The 20,454-nt window shown below is 37.7% G+C and overlaps 3 protein-coding genes and 1 long non-coding RNA gene across 6 annotated transcripts; all 4 read left to right on the forward strand.

Moving 5' to 3' along the window:
• The first annotated feature begins 670 nt into the window (after positions 1–670).
• LOC112190062 lies at positions 671–2,889 on the forward strand. Of its 2 annotated transcripts, none has more exons than XR_002932222.2 (2): positions 671–1,003; positions 1,539–2,889. It is a non-coding gene; the product is annotated as an uncharacterized LOC112190062 (long non-coding RNA). The 2 variants fall into 2 exon arrangements; XR_002932221.2 differs by having other exon boundaries at positions 1,632–2,889.
• Positions 2,890–3,940: 1,051 nt separating this feature from the next.
• LOC112183786 lies at positions 3,941–6,860 on the forward strand. The gene is made up of 6 exons (XM_040514437.1): positions 3,941–4,659; positions 5,437–5,592; positions 5,674–5,944; positions 6,043–6,142; positions 6,261–6,385; positions 6,471–6,860. Exons 2-6 carry the CDS (start codon positions 5,590–5,592, stop codon positions 6,512–6,514), a joined length of 543 nt encoding a protein of 180 aa, XP_040370371.1. The 5' UTR covers positions 3,941–4,659; positions 5,437–5,589; the 3' UTR covers positions 6,515–6,860.
• Positions 6,861–7,449: 589 nt separating this feature from the next.
• LOC112190983 lies at positions 7,450–8,892 on the forward strand. Its single transcript, XM_024330506.2, has 3 exons — positions 7,450–7,738; positions 8,066–8,473; positions 8,561–8,892. The coding sequence occupies exons 1-3, from the start codon at positions 7,671–7,673 to the stop codon at positions 8,622–8,624; spliced, it is 540 nt and encodes a 179-aa protein (XP_024186274.1). The 5' UTR covers positions 7,450–7,670; the 3' UTR covers positions 8,625–8,892.
• Positions 8,893–10,357: 1,465 nt separating this feature from the next.
• Positions 10,358–17,158, forward strand: LOC112188033 (pyrophosphate-energized membrane proton pump 2). Of its 2 annotated transcripts, XM_024327050.2 has the most exons (16): positions 10,358–10,539; positions 10,928–11,038; positions 11,129–11,495; positions 11,677–11,880; positions 12,447–12,598; positions 12,705–12,852; positions 12,925–13,057; positions 13,682–13,854; positions 14,138–14,258; positions 14,450–14,637; positions 14,851–15,288; positions 15,389–15,553; positions 15,644–15,799; positions 16,227–16,338; positions 16,448–16,667; positions 16,840–17,158. In XM_024327050.2, the coding sequence occupies exons 3-16, from the start codon at positions 11,397–11,399 to the stop codon at positions 16,937–16,939; spliced, it is 2,409 nt and encodes an 802-aa protein (XP_024182818.1). In that variant the 5' UTR covers positions 10,358–10,539; positions 10,928–11,038; positions 11,129–11,396; the 3' UTR covers positions 16,940–17,158. The 2 variants fall into 2 exon arrangements, with proteins under 2 accessions (XP_024182818.1, XP_024182817.1); XM_024327049.2 differs by lacking the exon at positions 10,928–11,038.
• The last annotated feature ends 3,296 nt before the right edge of the window (positions 17,159–20,454 follow it).

Genomic DNA, 20,454 nt, shown 5'->3' on the forward strand with positions numbered 1-20,454 from the left:
GGAAGAAGTTTGGTTTTCAAATCTCATCTCCCAGATTTGATTAAAATTTGAGATTTTGATTCTTTGATTTGACGTCAGATTTGCAATTTTGATCATAAAATTTACATTATGATTGATGGTTTGTAGATTAATCTGATGGATACTTTTCTGAGTGTTTGGATTTTGTTTTCATTGAACTTTTTGAGAGCCTATTCTAGAAAAGAAACATTTTTGTGCAATTGCATACATAGAAATATAGAAATGTATGCATATGAGATTGTTCGCTGTGTTTCAGGAAGCATTGGAACATTTGGCATCTATTGATCTGATTGAGCTATGTAAAGAGGCTAAAGGCTATGCCGACTTCAGGGTCTACAGTCTACGCTCGAGTCATATGCGTGTTGGAAAACATTCTTTGTAAAAATGTAAATTCTATATGAAGCTTCCTTATTGTAATTCTTCTTTTTGCTTAGTTATTGCAATTACTGATTCTGCTTTCTATAATTGTAAATACTTGCTTCCAACTTTTTTTAGTAATTCTCAAGTGCTTACCTCTTTACCTTTCTGTTGAAGCATGGTTTGTTCATTATCTATCTACTTTTGTTTGTTCATTAGCATAATGAATGTGTTTGGTTCAGGGTCACCCGGCTGAGTTGGCTCATAATAAGAAAGTCCAGATCTGAAGGTTAGATGCAGGAAACTAAAGCTTTTGTTTGTATAATTTTGTTTCTTCATTTTGTCTTACTATGGTTGTTTCTTATATTCTGAGGTAGGTACTTGATTCATTGGTTACTCTGAAAAATCTCAATTTGAAGTAGGAAATGGTTTAAGGACAGTCTCTGTGTAGCTTATGATATATATTGTATGGTGTAATCTGAGCTTTGGGTATATAAAATGGTGCTAATATTTATTCTTTAAATGGCAGTACATTCTTTAGGAACTGAAGGAATGAAAAAAGATGGACCACAAATCCTGCTAGCGGATAAAGATTGAGTATATACTGTTCTGTGCGAGTGACATCAAGGTAAATCCCGCTGAAAATAATATGGTGACTGAATCCTCTCCTGTATTTGATTTTACTTTTTAGTTGTTTTCTTTTCATTTGTTTATGTTATTTGTTGCTGGGATGTCATTATTTCCATTTTTTGTCGATCAACAAGAGGATGTGTTTGTTGTCTTGCAAGTTTTCGTGCTTTTGAGGTGAAATTGTTACGTTTTTTTTATGTTTTGGAGATGATCAAAACAATGCTCATTATAGATTTTCTGTTTGCAGCATGTTTTGGAGACCCTTCAAATCACTTTTAGATTAATGTTTTTTTTTTTTTTTTTTGATGAGTTTTTCTTTTTTATACTCTATTTTCCTTTCGCAATTTGTAAAATAACAAGAAATCAACAATTTTAGTTAACGCTTATTAGATTATGAGTTACCCTAATACGTATAAATTCAGAAAAATAACTCTGTATAGGAAAACAACCCGCAGCATCGCGCGGGGCTCTATTTTCCTTTCAAATTATACTATATACTAAAGGAGGATACACTGTTCTACTGTTCATTCCAGGCGTTACTGTTCATTCGAGCCCCAATTGAATGACGCTTTTGCCCTTCTCTTCTTTGTCTAATTACGGGTTGCCATGCTTCTATACGTTTGCAGACGTCTCTATATGAGGCAACCGACCTCATACTTTTCCAGGAGTCTCTATGTTGAGGCAATATAGAGAACCACAGTCGTTTCCAGAAGTCGATCGCCTGATCTACTGAAAGTCCAAAGTCACGGTAGCAAGACAACGGGAAACAACCTCTTCCTCCTTCTTGATCTACAAAGTATGAGGTGCGTAGTTCCTTTTTGTTAATCTTTCGTGTGTGTTTGCGATTATCACCGAATTCAATTTCTATTGTAACCAGTTTGCTTCAAAAATCTGCTTCCTTAACTAATCTGGGACATGTCCCTCTGAAGTAAATTTGACAGCAGTCCCTAATAAGTTGCATAATATTTGCTTAAGCCTTCTCCTATCACCGCTCACGTGTGCAAACTTTAGGAAAGAGCAATCATAAGGATCCAACACCACATCTACGCCCTTCTTTAAACCCGATGGAAGAAAGAAATCGATTACCTCTTCAACAAGTTGGAATATGTCAAATTCCTCATCTTCAAGTACCATCTTACCCGCTTCAATTTTGCTTTTATCAAGAATAGAGTTCAAAATACCTGTAAAACAATTAAGTACACAATTTGAAATAACCACAACAACGGAAAATTTGGTTTCATTGAGAAATATTAATCATATATATAGCTTCCCATTCCTCTTAGTTTAGGTTTTTGGAGAATATGAATCACGGTGGATTTGCCGTAGAACTTATGGGTCTGTCTCCTCGAGCAACCGAGAGGGATGTCTATGATTCTTCATTTTTTCTCCTTCTCTTACTCAATTGAGAGCATTGAAATGGTCAGGTATAGATGAGCAATTTGTGCGAGAGCTCATAATTTTACCTTATTTTTTTATTTCCGGTAAATCATATTTTTGTTGTTTGGTTTGAAAAATTACAGATCCAGTGAATGTGCATGTACTGCCTATGTGACGTTCAAGGATCCGTACTCTCATGAGACTGCTTGCTTGCCCAGTGCGAGTCTTTCCTCAACTCATTGCCCTTTATTAATAAATGTTAATGTCACTGGGGAAGCCAAAGTTATTTTGTCATTGCTTTAATGCATGTTGCTATGTTTTAATACTTCAAACTGTTTTAGTAGCTGATAATTTGGAGGAAAGGGAAAGCAGATATGTAGTGATTAATATGTTTGCTTTGGTCAGCTTCAAATGCTGAATGAGAAATAATTATAGTTATCACAAATTGATTGTAAGTCTACCATCGGTCATTTTTATGGCATAAGAAAAGATGTTGCTTTCATTGGATATTTGTCTAAATAAAACTAAATGGTAACTCCCAAAACTATTGATTTCCGAAAAGTATATTTGATGAACTAGGCCTCACCTTGGCTAATAATGGCTGATATGTTCGCATCAGTTGAATGAGATATTAGGTAGTGGTTGCTGCAGATAACATGTTATGGTAGTAGATATCAGCGTAACTATGTTTTTCATTCTACCTCTATGGGTTTCTTTCATTTTCTTCGAAATTTTTGTTTGTCTTTAATTGGACAAATGTAGTTTGAATCCATAAGAACAGTGGTGGTTGGAAATGTGGCTATTGGCAGTGAGCATCCCATAAGGATTCAAAGGACGTATCAGGCTGCATGTCACAATGGTTTACAATTGCTTTAGCCTACTTTTTGTATCTTCTGTTAATGATTATGCCTGGGATTTTGGTTTACTTCTTAATGTCATACTAAATGGTCAATTATCGTACTAAGCTATTAAAATCTGATTTGAGTATCTCCTAGGCTACAGTACATAATACAAATGGTAAACAAGAAAAAGATAATATATAACTTATGCTATGCAAGTACAATTTTCGGATCACTTAATTTTACAATTCCTCGCTTCATTTAAAGATCTAATTCATCTTTGTTAATCAAACCATACTCACGAACAAAATCTGCAACTAAGTAATCATCGCGTAAAAATTCTACCCGCAGCAACGCGCGGGAAACATTTCTAGTAACTATACTAAAACGCAAACAGCAAGAGGACAAACAAAATGAATAGTGATGCGACCATTCTACCCCTCTCTTGCTTGGTCTTTTACGAAACTGTCCCTCCAGCTGTTTAATTTTTGTGGCACTAAAAGAAATTGCAGTTTAAAACAAACAAAGTTCCTTACACGTATCACCACAACGTTCACCAGTGCTTACACGTATCTGCAGCACCTTCACCAGCTCTTACATGTATAACTCAATCACCCTACATGTATGACCTTTAACAAACGCTTCCGAAGTAAACCTCTCAATTCAGCTCTCAGCCAGAAATAGAGACGCGACAGAGCTCATACCAAGAAAGGTAATCACACTTCTTCTTCCTGTACTCTTTTTTTGAGCAGCTACTCGCATGCATAGAGCCATCTGGCCTGCTGTTTGATTGGCACCATTTCCACTTCTTATACAATTCATCTATATATTCCTTTCTATTTGCTTTCTATGTCAATTTGTATCCATTCATTTAAGTTAGAGGTTTAAGTTTTTTCCCGCAATTTAGCTTCAACAGAATCTTTCAATGATTTATCACAGGTATATGCAAATTCAATCACTTGGACAATGATTTTCACTTCAACTCTATTACTCTTTCAATTAAGTCTTTGATAACTCATTGTTCAAGTGGTTGAATTTCCATATAGCTGTCTCGACGACACTCAATATATATACCCATAATATGCAACGATTTAGGACAGATGTTTGCAAATTCAACCACCTTAAAAATGAGATTTGGTTGTCTTGAGTAGAACCTTTCAAAATTCATTGTTAAGGTGCATGGTTCAATTTCCATAGACCTGTCTCTACAGCATTCAATATGTACAGCCTAATATTATTTTCGTTTGGTGCAGTGTGTCTTCAATCTTGCTTTTGGGCCTAAAGGCAATTCAATTCAATTAAAATAATATCTTCTTATGCTTAGTATCTCTCATAGTAATTACTTCGATCTGTATCCTGTCTAGAATCTCTTCTTTCTTGCTTCTGGAGCCTTCTAATTGGAGAAGAGAAAGAGAGAAAATCATCAAGCCCACTAGAGGTATTGCTTCTTCTTGCACTGTGTCTTTTCAAAACTGAGTATTGCTTGCTTTTCTGAGTTCATGGCTATTTGTGTGCATGTCAATAGAGAAATACATACTCAGATCCATGACGCGAAAAGAGACAATCAGTTGCAAAATGAGAAGTTAATTGCGTATGAGTTCACTTTTTGTTGCTAGAACGACGCAGCATTGATTAGACTATAAGAACACCTAACAATTACATGTATACATAGACAAAAGATCTGCAATAATGTCATTATATAAATTTCATTCTATAGAGTATTGTTTTTGACCATTTAGCTTTCTTTCTTATTTTCAATTTTCTGATTTTCTGAACACAAAATTAATAAGGCTCACTCTTGCTGAATTCAATAACGCTCACTAAGCTTCCATATCAATAAGGCTCACTGATTACACTGATATAATCATCTTGCTGAGTTCGTTAGGCAACCACAAAGTAGATATCTATTTACTTCCTGCATGTAAAGTGAAGTAACATTGAAGCAATCATAGTGCTATGAGTTTTTTATAATAATATATACTGGGACTTCATATATTTCATTTAATCAGTTTGCCCAATGTCATTTCCTTTTGCATATGAGTAGAAAACAGAATCCAAAAAAAAAACAACCTATATAATTCAGCAACATACTTATATTTTTCTATCTATTATGAGCATCAAAAGCAATCTATATGTCCTTAAATTTTCCATGAAGCTAACAAAACTCATATAAACATGGATACCAAATACTGACATTTAAACCAACTGTGTGCAGGAACTCATGGCAATACGCACTGTTTGAATTCGTGACATTGAGCCCTGCCAAAATAACATCCAAATCAGAGTCCGTGTATGCAGGCGTTGGGAATCAAAAAAATACAAACCTGTGGAAAAAAATGAAGGCCTCCAATTTATATTGGTGGATGAAATGGTCAGATACTTAATACCCTACTTCATTTCTGATTACTAAATTAAGCAAGAAGAACATTAAATTTTTATATTTTACAATTAGAATGATGCAATCCACGGATTCATAAGACAAGGGAACTGCGAACTACTCGCATCCAACATTGTTCAAGGAAATATATATGAAATCAGCCGCTTCTTTACAAGCTACAGCCAGCCAAGCTACAAAATAGTACCACACCCTGCACAAATCCATTTCACTGGCAAGACCATTATTAAGCACATTCCAGAATTACCAGCCTCTATTCCACTACATTGCTTCTACTTGATCGACTACAGTCTTCTTGCCAGCCGTTCAAAGAACGAAATCCTCTCAGGTAACTACTTTTTGAGTATTAGAATACTTTTGAAACAGCTACATTCAGCATGCTAAATAAGTGAATTCTTTAAAAAAAAAAAAAAAAAAAAAACACAGACATTTTTGGCAGAATCAAAATGATTCAACCTCCTAAAGAGAAGCTGACATCTGACAATCGAATCACGTTGCGATGTGACATCTACATGCAGAATATACGGTAACACAGCAACTTCCAACCAATAAACAAAATACATGCATATTTTCTAACGCCATTTCATATCCATAACATCTACTGAAATTATATTAAACGTATCTAATTGAAATTACAATTACAGAAAAGAAGATGTACAAGTCACTTTGTGGGGAGACGTTGCACGCACAGTTAATGTTGATGCTATTAGGACAACACCTCCACCTGCACTTGCGGTTTTTACAAGCCTTAAGGTTACCAAGTATCCAAGTATGTAATCCTAACTTCAAACATGCAATAAGAATATAATTTGAAAACAAACAGCATCCTCACTTCAACTACTTTCGTATTGCAGACAAAATTGCATATCAAACACAGGGAACACCTTCTTTTTCCTGAATCCAGATATCAAAGAGGCTGAGGACTACAAACATTAGTGAGCATAGAATTTCTCATCTTTGCACAAAATTTATTATCTTCGCAAATTTCAAATTTATTATCTTCGCAAGTTTGAAACCTGTTCCATTTCATTTTATATTTCATCTGTACTTTATCACTTGAAACGAAATTAATTTCTCTCTGAGATCTCTACAAAATTAATTAGTTTCGTATGTAAACACAGCTTTGGCGAACCTCATCATACTGCACACATTTTATCAAGCCAACCCAAACAACCAAGGACTCCGGCAGAATTACAGGCTGTCAAACAGATGTCTGTCTCAGATTTAAACATCTGTGAACCAAACAACTATAAGGTAAACAATTTACACTCCTAATTACTGAACAACAAAATAATTATTCTCACTTCACTTATACACAAATAGGATGTCATTCTGATATTTTGTTTCTACTGTACATTACTGTTAAACAGCGACAAGCGTGGCCCGTGGCCCACCATTGTACCGATACTGTCCCAACTTAACCACCCGATAGGTGTTGGGTTTTAATCACAAAAGGCCTCGGTACAATTGGGTGAGATCCACCCACTTATAAGTTATATTTTATTTGTCACTTTTCCAATGTGGGATCTTTCCTCTCCAACACGCCCCCTCACGTGCAACCTAGCTCTAGGTCTGCACGTGAAATTCATTCATCCAATTCCCATATTGGAAATTGGGACACAAGCCTCATATCAGAGACTTGGTCAATACAATCCAAGGCCCACATTCATTGGACACTTGGTAATTTCAATGGCAATACAGGGAACCCCAATTTGGGCTCATGATACGTGCCTACGTGGAGACGCAATTGGAGAAGGACCCGCTCTGATACCATGTTAAACAGCGATAAGCGTGGCCCGTGGCCCACCATTGTACCGATACTGTCCCAACTTAACCACCCGATAGGTGTTGGGTTTTAATCACAAAAGGCCTCGGTACAATTGGGTGAGATCCACCCACTTATAAGTTATATTTTATTTGTCACTTTTCCAATGCGGGATCTTTCCTCTCCAACATACAAAATATACTGGTATATTGCACAGCGAAGATAGCCAAATTTGTGCCAGAAGAAAGGTACGTGGTTCTATTTAGCTTGCCCAAAATGCTTCAGGGAAATGAGGAAAAAGCCACAAAGCCAATTACTAATCTGTACAGAACATGATATGCAGCAACCTCTTTACAGGTAACATACTAAGTTTCATTCTGCTTGACTATCAACATAACTAATTCATTGCTCAACTAAACTTTCAAAATAAAAATTCCAAGTTAATAAACGTGCAGATTTCATCTTTCATGGAATACTTATGACTGCTAATTAACCACAAATAAACCATAAGGGATGAAAAGAAAGTTTATACCTTAAAAAAAAAGATTTACAAATGAAAAAGTTCAAGTACAAATTGAGCCAATTCGTGCGATTACTATATTTGATTTTGCTTTCCAATTGTCTAGCTTCAGTTACTAACCCTAATGCAAATTTTTTTTTCTTTTCTTTTTTCTCTTTTTGCAGATTCATAGTAACTGCATTGATAACTGATGAAACTGATGAGGCATCAGCTATCATAAAAGGGAAACAAGGGGAGGAACTATTTGGTACGACATGTGAGGACCTCATCCTCAACAAAAATCATGACAATCCAAATATACTACCACAAGAAATTCTCCGAATAGAGGGCCAAATCAAACTGCTGGAACTTGAAATAGGCACTGCACAAAATGTTATTGTCAAGGGAATACATGAAGATATTCGTGGACTAAATCCAACTCAGAGAATTCAGCCCTCTAGCTCAACAGCCGACAACATCCAGCCTTCAAGCTCAACACCCGACAAAGTTGAAACAACAAAAAAAAGGAACAATCAATCGTCTGAGTCTGACAAACAACTTTTCAAAACATATCCAACCAAAAATCTCAAAATGTAAGCACAATTACTTTCACATGTAATGTTTACACTAATCACAAAATTTAACATATACAACAATAATGTTACTTTCATTTGCTGCAGGAATGACATCCTCACAGATTCACTTGAAGACTCATTTCGAGACTCATCTGAAGACCTGATGTAAATAGCTACCCGTCTTCACATGTCTGAAGACCTAATGTAAATAGCTATCCATCTTCACATGTTTTGGCCAAGCCTAACCATTTTTGGCACAATGTACATAAACAACTACTTGGTTAGCATGCATATTTTTGGAAATCTGGCTAAATACCAGATTTAAAATCTGGAAAAGGCATCAGATTTTTGGTTAGCATTAGTAGCCTTTAACATCTACCTATAATGTAGTTTCAATGTAATATATCTATAATATAAAACAATGTGTTTCAATGTTATATGTCTATATATCTAGAACGTAATTTTGATGTAAAATTTAACCATATCAATAGTATACCCGCAGCACCGCGCGGGCCTTCTACCTAGTTAATAATAAAACTTATAGATAATGGTAGCTATTATCTATGACATTTTCTGTAAAAATAGAATATTGGACTAAATTAGTTAATTCAAATCTTAAGAAGACTCTCTAAATTTGGTTATTATTGTGGATTTGCACCCCATATTGGCAATTACGAAAATTGACACTATTTACTTGGCATAAAATGTCAATTTGCTCTATCGATCTCCATCAAATCAAACATTTCAAAAGAAGAAAAAAGAGTTAAATTCTAAACCCTAGATGCCCACATGAATCAAAATGTTGCTCTCACAATTCAAAATGCAAAAGTCATCTAGATTCAAAAGAGAGATAGTGCGAAAATCATCTCATCATTTCTTACAGAGATAAGCTTAAACAACTTAATTAGTTGGGGAACGAGGGTACTCAAATCCTATTGCACAAGCTCAGCTAAGGAGGAGAGTCATTCCATGCTTTCGTTTGACAGGTCACTGAGCTAGCAGTCCTCTTGCACAGACTCATACTAAAGAGGAACATCGTTCCATGCTTTCGTTTGCTAGCAATGGGCTGACGTGATTTATTTTCGATATTTCATCAAAATAGATACGTTCTTTTTTAGGCCCATCAACTAATCTGTGTTGAGGTATTGTTAAAACGCTTCCTCTCCTTGACACTAAGAATATATTGAGATTTAAATTCCAATCAACTTTGGCGGGATTTGGACTCGGGTGTGAGGGTTTCACACTTAGAGCCTCTTATAAGTATCTAACAAATAGATATTTTTAACCAGGGGAGTCCTTTTAATGAGAATCATTAAAATGAGGACTAGTTGGTGACTTTTGTGTGAGACCTACTTTTCGATTACATTTTCACAAATCAACCGTTCGATGTTTAGATATTTATGTGCAAATTATTTACGCAATTTTTGAATCAAATTTAAAATCGTTAAGACATTCATAATTATGATTTATCAGTTATGAACACGAGCAATTCATGTTTGACAGATTTAGTTCGTTCATTGATTTGTAATTTGGAAGAAAATTTTCAGAAGTGATCTACTCATGCATATATAAACATCAAACAATTGATTTGCCATAATGTAATAAAAAAGTGGGCCTCCTAAACCGTTGATTAGAAAATTGTCAACTAGTACGCATTTAAGTAGTTCTCATTAAAATGACTCCATTTTAATTAGTAGGTTGAATGTGTCACATTAGATTCTTTCTGTATATTTTTTTCATTTTACTATTTTAATAAATAAATAAATTACGTTAAGAACGGATAGCATTTTGGTGCTGCTCGATTAAACATGGATAGGTGACATGTCATAACATGATTGGGTAGCTGACATGGCCTGCGCCACGTCGGCAAGGAACGACGACTTGGGCACCCTCCTCCCCTCCTCCTCCTCCTCCTGCTCCTCCTTTGTGCTGTTGAAACTGTCACTCTCTCTAATTCTGATCAGATCTCACCAAAAACTCCCTTACTATTTTTGCCTCTCTCTCTCTCTCTCTCTGAAGACTGAAAAGTCTTCGAGCTGCTGAAACCCTAATCTAATCCCTCTGCAACAGTCATTTGCTGGCTGGTAAGAATACTCTACTCTTTGATCTCTCTCTCTCTCTCTCTCTCTCCTTAGGAACTCTCGCTTTCTATGCTGCTATTTCGATTCTCACAGAGATCGTATTCGCGACGCTCAATTTCGAATTTAGGTTATTTGCATTTGGATTTTCCTTAGGTCTGGCGTGAAATTTCATATGAAAAAGAGCTTCGCTTTGAGAATATGACTGCCTAAGTTGAGAGATTGGGCGCTTTTGAGTGAAGCGTTTTGAACAAGGTGTTTGAATTGATGAGTTTAGTGTAATGAATAGGAGTGTGGAATTTTACATTTTTCGTATTTCAGTGTGTTGTGTGTGTCAAATGTTAGTTGTTTATAATCTGAAGGTAGCTCATTTCTGTGATTCTCGATTCTTCAGTTATCGTGTTAGTCAAATAGGCTCTTAGGTGCTCGGAATGCTTCATAGCTGGGAATCAAGGATTTATGTTTGCCTTGTGGTTTTAAGTTTCATATTGTGCTTTTACTCTAGGTAAGGTTTGTATGTGGTGAAGTTTCTTCGTTACATGTTAAGGCTTTTGCTGGCGCATGAACTGATCGGATTATTTCGTTTATATGATAGTGGTTTGGCGGTAAAGAGATTTGAAGACCAATCTTTCTGGTTGAAGTCTTGAGTTCGGGCGAAGGGAAAAGGAGAAAGAAGTTATTGAGTTTAGCTGCTGGACCATAAACTAAAGATACTGCTGCTTACTTGTATGAGGTGAAATCTTTTCTCCAGTGGCTGAATAAGAACATTCAAAATTCAGCGGCCAGGTTCAGGGGGCGATTTGCCCCAAGATAGCGAGTACAGTCCTTTTCCTGTAGTTCGGAGGGTGAATTCCGGCCATACAATGCTCATGGGTGGCGATTTGGAGGATGGTAATTTGGGGCCTTACCAAGACAGGCTGAGGACATTTCCAAACATGCGTGGTAAATCTTACAACCCATTGGTAAGAATCTTATGTCTGCTTAGCTCCTATTTTCTTTTCTAAGCAATGTTTCCTTTTCAGTGCATTGTATTTGTGTCATAGAGCGCAAGCATATTTTTTAATGGCATATGACAGTCCTATTCCTGATTTTGGTCTCTCTTCGTTTTTTCTGTTCATATCCTTTGTTTATACATTTGTGCAGATTTTTCGAATTTTGAGGCGAATAAATGTTCGTGTCCTTTTTGTGATTTTGCTTCTGGCACTTGGAGTGGTCTTTTACATTGGAGCAAGCACTTCTCCTATCATTGTGTTCGTCTTCTCAGTTTGTATTATCAGCTTCCTTCTGGCAATGCACCTTGCCAAATGGGTTCTTGCAAAAGATGAGGGACCTCCAGAGATGGGTCAGGTACAGCTTCCTCCAATGTCTTTTGGTCTATGTTGAGGTGTCCATACTGTTCCATGAGCCAATGAATTTAAATATTAATTTATTTGAAACTTTTTAGTTGAAACTTGAACATGTGGCTTTATTAGGTTTTCTGCGCTCTTTTTGGTAGGCATCTGCATAGATAGTAGTAATATACACCATGAACCGCAATGAATATATAATACAGCTAAAGCAAAATAGAATAATTGGATTTGGTGCTAAAATATTGGTATTACTTTGTGTTGGCTAGTAAACCAAGGACTAATTATGCTCAATTGTCATGTGTAAGAAGAGTTGAAAGTTAACCATAACTTGTCTTTTCATGAGTAATGAAAGGCAGAATATCGAATGGTAGGTAGTAGTCTAATTCTGCCTCCTCTGGCAAATGACCCCCAAAATGTCTGAAGTGATGTTTGATTGTCTGAGTGTCCACCACTTGTCTTGAAGGAAAAAAAAAAAAAACTAAAGATGGTTCTAATATGTTGTAAATTTATGACGTTGTTTAAGTTCTTATTTACTTATCTTGAGCTTGTCATTTCTCCTTTCAGATATCAGATGCAATACGTGATGGAGCTGAAGGTTTCTTCAGGACCCAGTATGGGACCATCTCTAAGATGGCATTTTTACTGGCTGCAGTTATCCTTTGCATATACTTATTTCGCACTACGACTCCTCAGCAAGAGTCATCTGGCCTTGGAAGGTGATAATAAGTTCTCTATTCATTTAATGCTACTTATCATCATCACCATTAAAAAGAAAAATTCTATGTCAAAAAAATATTTACACTTCTGACTTTGCTGATGCAGGGTAGCCACTGCATGTATTACTGTAGCTGCATTTCTTTTGGGAGCTTTCTGTTCAGGTATTGCAGGGTATGTCGGGATGTGGGTATCAGTTCGTGCCAATGTTCGAGTCTCTAGTGCTGCGAGACGGTCTGCAAGGGAGGCATTGCAGGTTCTTATCCGTTGTAGTTAATTGTATGAGAATGCATCACATTCATATCTTAAACGGGATTACCATGTGCAGATAGCTGTTCGTGCTGGTGGTTTTTCTGCTATGATTGTCGTTGGTATGGCTGTAATCGGTATTGCCATCCTGTATTCCACATTTTATGTCTGGCTGGGAGTGGATACACCGGGTTCAATGAAGGTTACTGACTGTATGTTTTGACACTCCTTGCTCCTTGTCTTATGATTATGATATCTATGACATCAATGTGTACCAGCTTTCATTTCCATTTCTATTTCTATCATATGATGATGGGACATTTAAACTGTATTGCTGTATCTTAAGTATAGTGTTGCTAGCATTACTAGACCATATAGTGTCCTCATTTTTTTATTTTGTAGTGTTGCTAGAATTACAAGACCATATAATGTTGTCAGCTTTTTAGTTTTCACTTTTTTATGCACACGCGCGCACACACACACATAAGTACAGTATATACTTTTTTCTTTCTGAATAGTTTGAGGACTGTAAATATAGTTGTTTGCTGTAGTGGTTTATATAAATATATATATATATATATATATATATATATATATTGTTGTTTGCTTATTTACAAACCTACAACTAGGCCTTTTATCTAGTGTAACCTCTACTAGATGCCTAGTGGTGTTTTGAAGCAAATGCTTGTATAATGATGTCAGCTGTTTGACTGCCTATGCCTCTTTTGTGGTCTCCAATTAAGACTTTTGTTTGTTTTGCTGAATCAGTTGCCATTTCCAGTGTTTGTCTTAAATCTGCTGCTTGACTTTGATCAGTTGATGCACTTAATTTTCAGTGCCTCTTCTTCTTGTTGGATACGGCTTTGGAGCTTCTTTTGTTGCCTTATTTGCTCAGCTGGGTGGGGGAATATACACAAAAGCAGCTGATGTTGGAGCAGATCTTGTTGGAAAAGTTGAGCAGGGGATTCCTGAAGATGATCCTAGGAATCCTGCTGTGATAGCAGATCTGGTAAGTTTTCATCTTTTGTGCATTAGCAATGGAAGCTCGTACCAACAACTTCCAATCTGACGTACATTTTATTCTCATATGACATTCATCGAACAAGTGTTGGTGTTTCTATTATTTTGGTTGCATAATTATGCGTTGGTTAAACTTGCATGGAGACTTGTGCAGAGACAATGATTAATGAAAGAGAAGTTACTGTAGTTGTAACTTATTGATGTAGAAACATGTCTGCTGCCTCCTTATTATAAATTTATTGACTTTAATCATTGAAATATTTGCAATTTAGGTTGGAGATAATGTCGGGGATTGTGCGGCTAGAGGTGCTGATCTTTTTGAAAGTATTGCTGCTGAAATAATCAGTGCTATGATACTTGGGGGAACAATGGCTCAACGTTGTAAAATTGAAGGCAAGCAGATATTTGGTGTTTCAAAACACACACACACACAAGGAGTGCCATTTGAGGAAATATGACTTTAGTTTAGCATGCCAGGGCTTACATGTTCCAACACTCCATCATCCCTTTTGCCCCTTTATTATTGTTACTGGTTTGGTTCAAACAATCTAATCTTCTCACCTGTGCATTCACTGATTCTGCAGATCCTTCTGGTTTCATCTTGTTTCCTCTGGTTGTTCACTCTTTTGATCTGGTGATTTCATCGGTTGGAATACTTTCAATCAGGGGTACACGAGATTCTGGTGCGAAGGGTTCTATAGAGGATCCAATGACAATTCTTGAGAGAGGATACTCAGTCACAGTAGTTTTAGCTGTTCTGACATTTGGTGCGGTAATATTCTAATACATAACTCACAATTGTATGATGTTTCTTTTTGTTTTGCAACATGTAACACTAGAGATCTGCTGCTAATTCACAGTTTTATCTTTCATTTCTTCATCACTTGAAGACATAAATGTTTAAATTTCAGATTTAGAAGGCTGCAACAATTTTTCTTTGGTTGATTCGGTTTTCTAACATTATTGTCATTGGGGTTATTTACAGTCTACCCGATGGTTGTTATACACTGAACAAGCACCGTCTGCGTGGTTTCACTTTGCCTTATGTGGATTAGTTGGCATCATCACTGCATATATTTTTGTGTGGATAACCAAGTACTATACAGACTACAAGTATGAGCCTGTACGCACATTAGCTCTTGCGAGCTCCACAGGTCATGGGACTAATATAATCGCTGGCGTCAGTTTGGGTCTGGAATCAACAGCTCTTCCTGTTCTTGTCATTAGCGTAGCTATTGTTTCAGCTTACTGGCTGGGCCAGACCTCTGGACTCGTGGACGAAAATGGTGTTCCTACTGGCGGGCTGTTTGGCACAGCTGTAGCAACAATGGGCATGCTAAGTACTGCTGCTTATGTTCTCACGATGGATATGTTTGGTCCAATAGCTGATAATGCTGGTGGAATTGTAGAGATGAGTCAGCAGGTAACCCTTGAATGATCAATTCTCTAAGATGGTTGTCTCAATCTGTGAAGACTATTTTTGTTTTCTTTTCCATATAATTTAGAAAATTGTATCCTTACAGCCAGAAAGTGTTCGCGAGATCACCGACCTTCTTGATGCAGTAGGAAACACTACAAAAGCTACCACCAAAGGGTTTGCCATTGGATCTGCTGCACTTGCATCTTTTCTTCTGTTTAGTGCTTATATGGATGAGGTAGCTACATTTGCCCGTGAACCTTTCAAGCAGGTTAGCAAAAAGCTTCTTCTACCTATGATATTTCCCCCTGTTTGCAACTTTATTGGGTTGGGTCTTAATTTGCAATTTCTGACTTCTCAGGTTGATATTGCCATTCCAGAAGTTTTTGTTGGCGGATTGTTGGGCTCTATGCTTATTTTCTTATTTAGTGCCTGGGCGTGTTCAGCAGTTGGCCGAACTGCTCAAGAGGTTGTCAGGGAAGTAAGAAGGCAATTTATTGAGAGGCCTGGTATAATGGTTAGTATAAGCTCCCCTAGTGATTTTCATGTAAACCATAACTTTTACAAAGTCAAGCTCTTGTCATGACAGCTTCCAAGTACATTTTCAATACATATATAATCATCTCACTGTATATATATATATCTGTGTGTGTGTGTCATTATGACAGTTCACTGTGACTCAGTGACGGTCAAAATGAAATGTTATTACAGTAAATAAAGAGTTGCTAGCACTCTGAAGCTAATATATTATTATTCTGATACACTAACGATATTAGCGGAAAGGATTGTTGATTGAAAAATTCCCAACTAACTGGAAAGTATCCATTTGAAAGGGAAGATAGGACATATAAAGAACAGACAGAAAATTATAATGTGCATAAACACTGCTTGTTATAATGTTAATGTAGCCTTTTAATAATTCCATTTCTAACATGTTGCTGCAGGAATATAAGGAGAAGCCAGATTATGCACGTTGTGTTGCTATTGTAGCATCTGCATCTTTGAGGGAGATGATAAAACCTGGTGCCTTGGCTATTGTTTCACCTATAGCAGTTGGTAGGTCAATTATGTTTTTATAAATTTGGGCATGCAGTGGAGATAAGTTTGCTGTTGCTTCCATATTATTAGATCATGAAGGAATAATTATTGCTTGTATCCCTTGCAGGTATTACTTTCCGGATATTTGGATACTATACTGGGCAGCCTCTACTTGGTGCTAAAGTTGTGGCTTCCATGCTGATGTTTGCAACAGTGTCGGGTATTCTCATGGCTCTTTTCCTGAACACGGCAGGTGGTGCCTGGGATAACGCAAAGAAGTACATCGAGACGGGGGTTCTCGGAGGCAAAGGAAGTGATTGTCATAAGGCTGCAGTTACAGGAGACACGTAAGTCCTCCTGTCCTCCTTTTTCTGTTAATTTGGAGATGTCTAGTGGTACTGTGGCAGTAGATTTGACCAAGTTCTTATTGTTTTTGTCATTATGATTTGTCTAATATTCTGTTAATCATTTACCGGTCTCTGAATTCTCAGAAATGATATCCTCTTGTTTGTTTTGCAGAGTGGGAGACCCATTCAAAGACACAGCTGGACCTTCACTTCATGTCCTTATTAAAATGCTTGCTACAATAACGCTGGTCATGGCTCCTGTCTTTCTCTGAGTAGTTTAATCAATTCCGGGTTTTCCAATATTTACTGCACACCCCTAATCTTGAATGCTTTTAGGTATGCAAATATACGGATAGGTTTTTTGGTGTATATTGAGGGTGCCTGATTCATAGTATACCGAATTGTTTCCCTTTTGACTTTGATCGAATAATTTTAACTTGCAGCTCATTCTAGTGTAATGTAGCGTCTATCTTAATTATTTCTCCACATAATTCGTCATCTGGTTAAATACTCTATTCTCCTTCTCAAAAATTGTACTCTAGTATATATGCACCACTTAAAGTGACATGATGAATATGGCTCTTTGAGAGGTTCTGTTTACGAATGAAGAGGTTATAGTAGTGACTTTGATTTTTTTTTTTTTTTTTAAAGCCTCCAATTGTTCTGTTTAGAAAATTACTTGTATCATTTTCAAACTTTAATCATCTATAAATCCACATAGTTTTTTCATTTTGTTCTCATAATGCCAGCTTGTTTTGTCCCTTATGACTTAGCCCTTCCACAAAAAAAAAAAAAAAAAAACAACTGCGTCTCTCTCCCTCTCTCTCTCTGAGCAAACCCTTCCTTCGGCACCATCTCACTCGGCTTCAGCAGCACAGGATCTTCGAATGTGAAATGCCGTTGTCGATTCCAGATACATTATCGTTGTCAGTCCCAGATGAGTTGGAGCAGTTTGGGCTCGGATTTTCAAATCCGAACGGCGAGGCTGCTGCCTCCATGGTGTCCACTAATTCTTAGGGTTTTTGAAAACTTGGGAATCAATCTCCTCCATTGAATTATGATGCCGCCGTTTTGGTTAAGCATTTTGGGTAGGCGGTGGGCTGCTTACTCTCCCGTGGAAATGGAACCAACCATCATCATCTGTATAGCTCCGCCACAAAATTCAATCGGATTCGTCGCCTGAGTAGCATTGTCGGCATGGAGACCCCGTCAGTTTAGAGATGGATCCGTCAACAATATGTCACCGAGTTTTGGCGAATCCTTTTAATGAGCAAAGGAGGTAATTTTTGGCCTTTCAAAAAAAAAAAAAAAAAGGAGGTAGTTTTTGGACTGTGGCGACGGTGAAGACGACAGTGTGTCATCCAAGGTTTACAAGGAGAATCGCGTCTTGGGGTAATTTCGATTTGATTTCAGCTGCAGTGTGTTTATGCTACAAAAATGTTGGCTTTGTTACTTTAATTGGGAAAGATTACCATTACTTGTGTCGGTGATTTTAGATTGTAGTTTACATCTCGCTTTCGTGGCCTTGAAATGGAGTCTGGCATGCTTTGTTGGTCTCAACTACTTACCTGCAGATATTGCACATTGTCTTGAAATGGTCCGCATAATGTTCCAAAAGTTGCAATGCGCAATGTGTTTATGCTCTCATATCGAGTGCATGTTCGTGCTATGTTTATATATGATCTTTTTGTTATCTTATCGGTAAGCTTCATTTGGTTGATAAATGATGGTTAAAAGAAAAAAGGCTGTGAGAGAATTTCTATCGGTGTTGATGAGAGTAGGTTTTTGCGTTAGTGAGAGTAACTTTCTTGTTGGTGAGAGTATCTTTTTTGTGTTGATGAGAGTAACTTTTGGTGTTGGTGAAAGGAGGTTTTGTTGTTGGTGAGAGTAGTAGCTTTTGGTGTTGGTGAGTCTAACTTTTGTTGTTGGTGAGAGTAGCTTTTGATGTTTGTGAGAGCAGTTTTTTGGTTGGCGAGAGAGTTTTTTGGTTGGCAAGAGAGCTTTTTGGCTTTTGGTGTTGGTGAGTCTAACTTTTGTTGTTGGTGAGAGTAGCTTTTGATGTTTGTGAGAGCAGTTTTTTGGTTGGCGAGAGAGCTTTTTGGTGTTAGTGAGAGTAATAACTTTTGGTGTTGGTGAGAGTAACTTTTGTGATATCGTTGGAGATCTCATCGAATCTCGCTGGAGACTTAACCGGAGACATCGTCGGAGATGAGAAGAATTATTGGTGGCATATTAGTAAATATGTTGATTTTTGATATCTAAAATATAAGACAATTTTTAATGTGGTGGCTTGTTACCATTTTTAATGTAACATTCAAAAATGACCCTAGTTTTTTCCCCAACAAGGCCACTAAAACATTAAGAAAATTTCAAAATAGCAACACATTTTTGTTCAAGTAAACCCTAATTTGTGTTTGGCCCAAACCCTAGGTTACTTGCTCTAGTGGTAATAGGGTTAAATTAGAATGATCTAGATTCCTATTCAATGTATGATTACTTTCCTTGTATGATTGAGATTCTATGCATTTGTAATCATCTATATAAAGAGGCCCCTATTATCAATGAGAATACACAGTGAATTTCTCTCAATTTCTGATTCCCTAAAACACGTTATCAGCATGAAGCCCTAACCCTGAAACCCAAATTTCGTAGCCCTCAAATTCCAACATCCACCGCCTCACATATTGAAGCCCTAGCCTCAAGGAACCCAGAACCCGCGGAGGAACCAACCGGAAAACCCCTGAACAGGCCTTCGGAAAAATCGAACCGGCCCCTGCCCCCTGCAAGCATCTGCGGAGTCGTACCGAGGTCCCTGCACGCCCCTGCCGAGATCTGCCGAGATCTGCCCAGTGCTGCCGAGCCTCTGTCGACAGCCCTGCAAGCATCCACCGAGAGCCCTGCACGCTTCCTGCAGAGATCTGCCGAGTGTTGCTGACATCTGCTGAGAAGCCCCGCGCGCATCTGCCGAGCCCTGTGCACCCCTGTGCCTGCCCCTGCCGAGACCTATGACTACTCCTGCCAACAGCCCCGCACATACCTGCCGAGCCCCTGCGCAGCAGCTGCCGACAGGCCCTGCACATCCTCCGTACAACCCTTACACGGCCCCTGCAGCACCCCTGCACAAGCCCTGCAGCAGCCCCTGCAACTGCCCTGCACCTCCCTGCCTAGCTCCGGCCACCAGTTTCCTGCCATTTTTCTGGTGACCTCCGACGACCTTTTTCCGACCAACTTCGTCACCTTTTCCGGTCAAGATTTCTGGCATCTTTTCAAGGTAAACTTTTCTAAAAGTTTCCGTTTTTGAAGTTTTTCAATTTCTTCTTCTTTTTCCCAGGGACTTCCAATATCCCTTCTTCTACCTCCTTTTCTTCTTCATAGGGGAGACCAAAAGCCGAACTGTGGGGGGTTTGTGCTTACTCCAAGCTTTGAGCTTGTAGAGTCCTCCAAACTTAGAGTTTGTTGAGAAGAAAACGATCGACCACACACATCGTTGTTTCAATCTAATCCAAAACCCCTCTTGGAATCGGATTTTTCTTGGAAGCAACTACGCTCAGAAAATCCCTAATTTCTTGGAAGCGACTACGCTCAGAAATTTTATAGTTTTTCGTGGTAGCCTTTTTCGCTCCGAAACTAACCCTAATCTTGTGTTGTTTTTCAGGATGAGTTACCTGAACAAGTTGAACTTTGATCCATTGGAGACAACTGGCGCAGGATACCATAGGTGGGTCCGTGATGTGCGCTAACATTTTAAGGTTGATGGACTTCTAGAAACCATCCAAGAGCCTAGTCA

The sequence above is a fragment of the Rosa chinensis genome, chromosome 2 (genome assembly GCF_002994745.2).
Source record: "Rosa chinensis cultivar Old Blush chromosome 2, RchiOBHm-V2, whole genome shotgun sequence".
Classification (NCBI taxonomy): Eukaryota; Viridiplantae; Streptophyta; class Magnoliopsida; order Rosales; family Rosaceae; genus Rosa; species Rosa chinensis.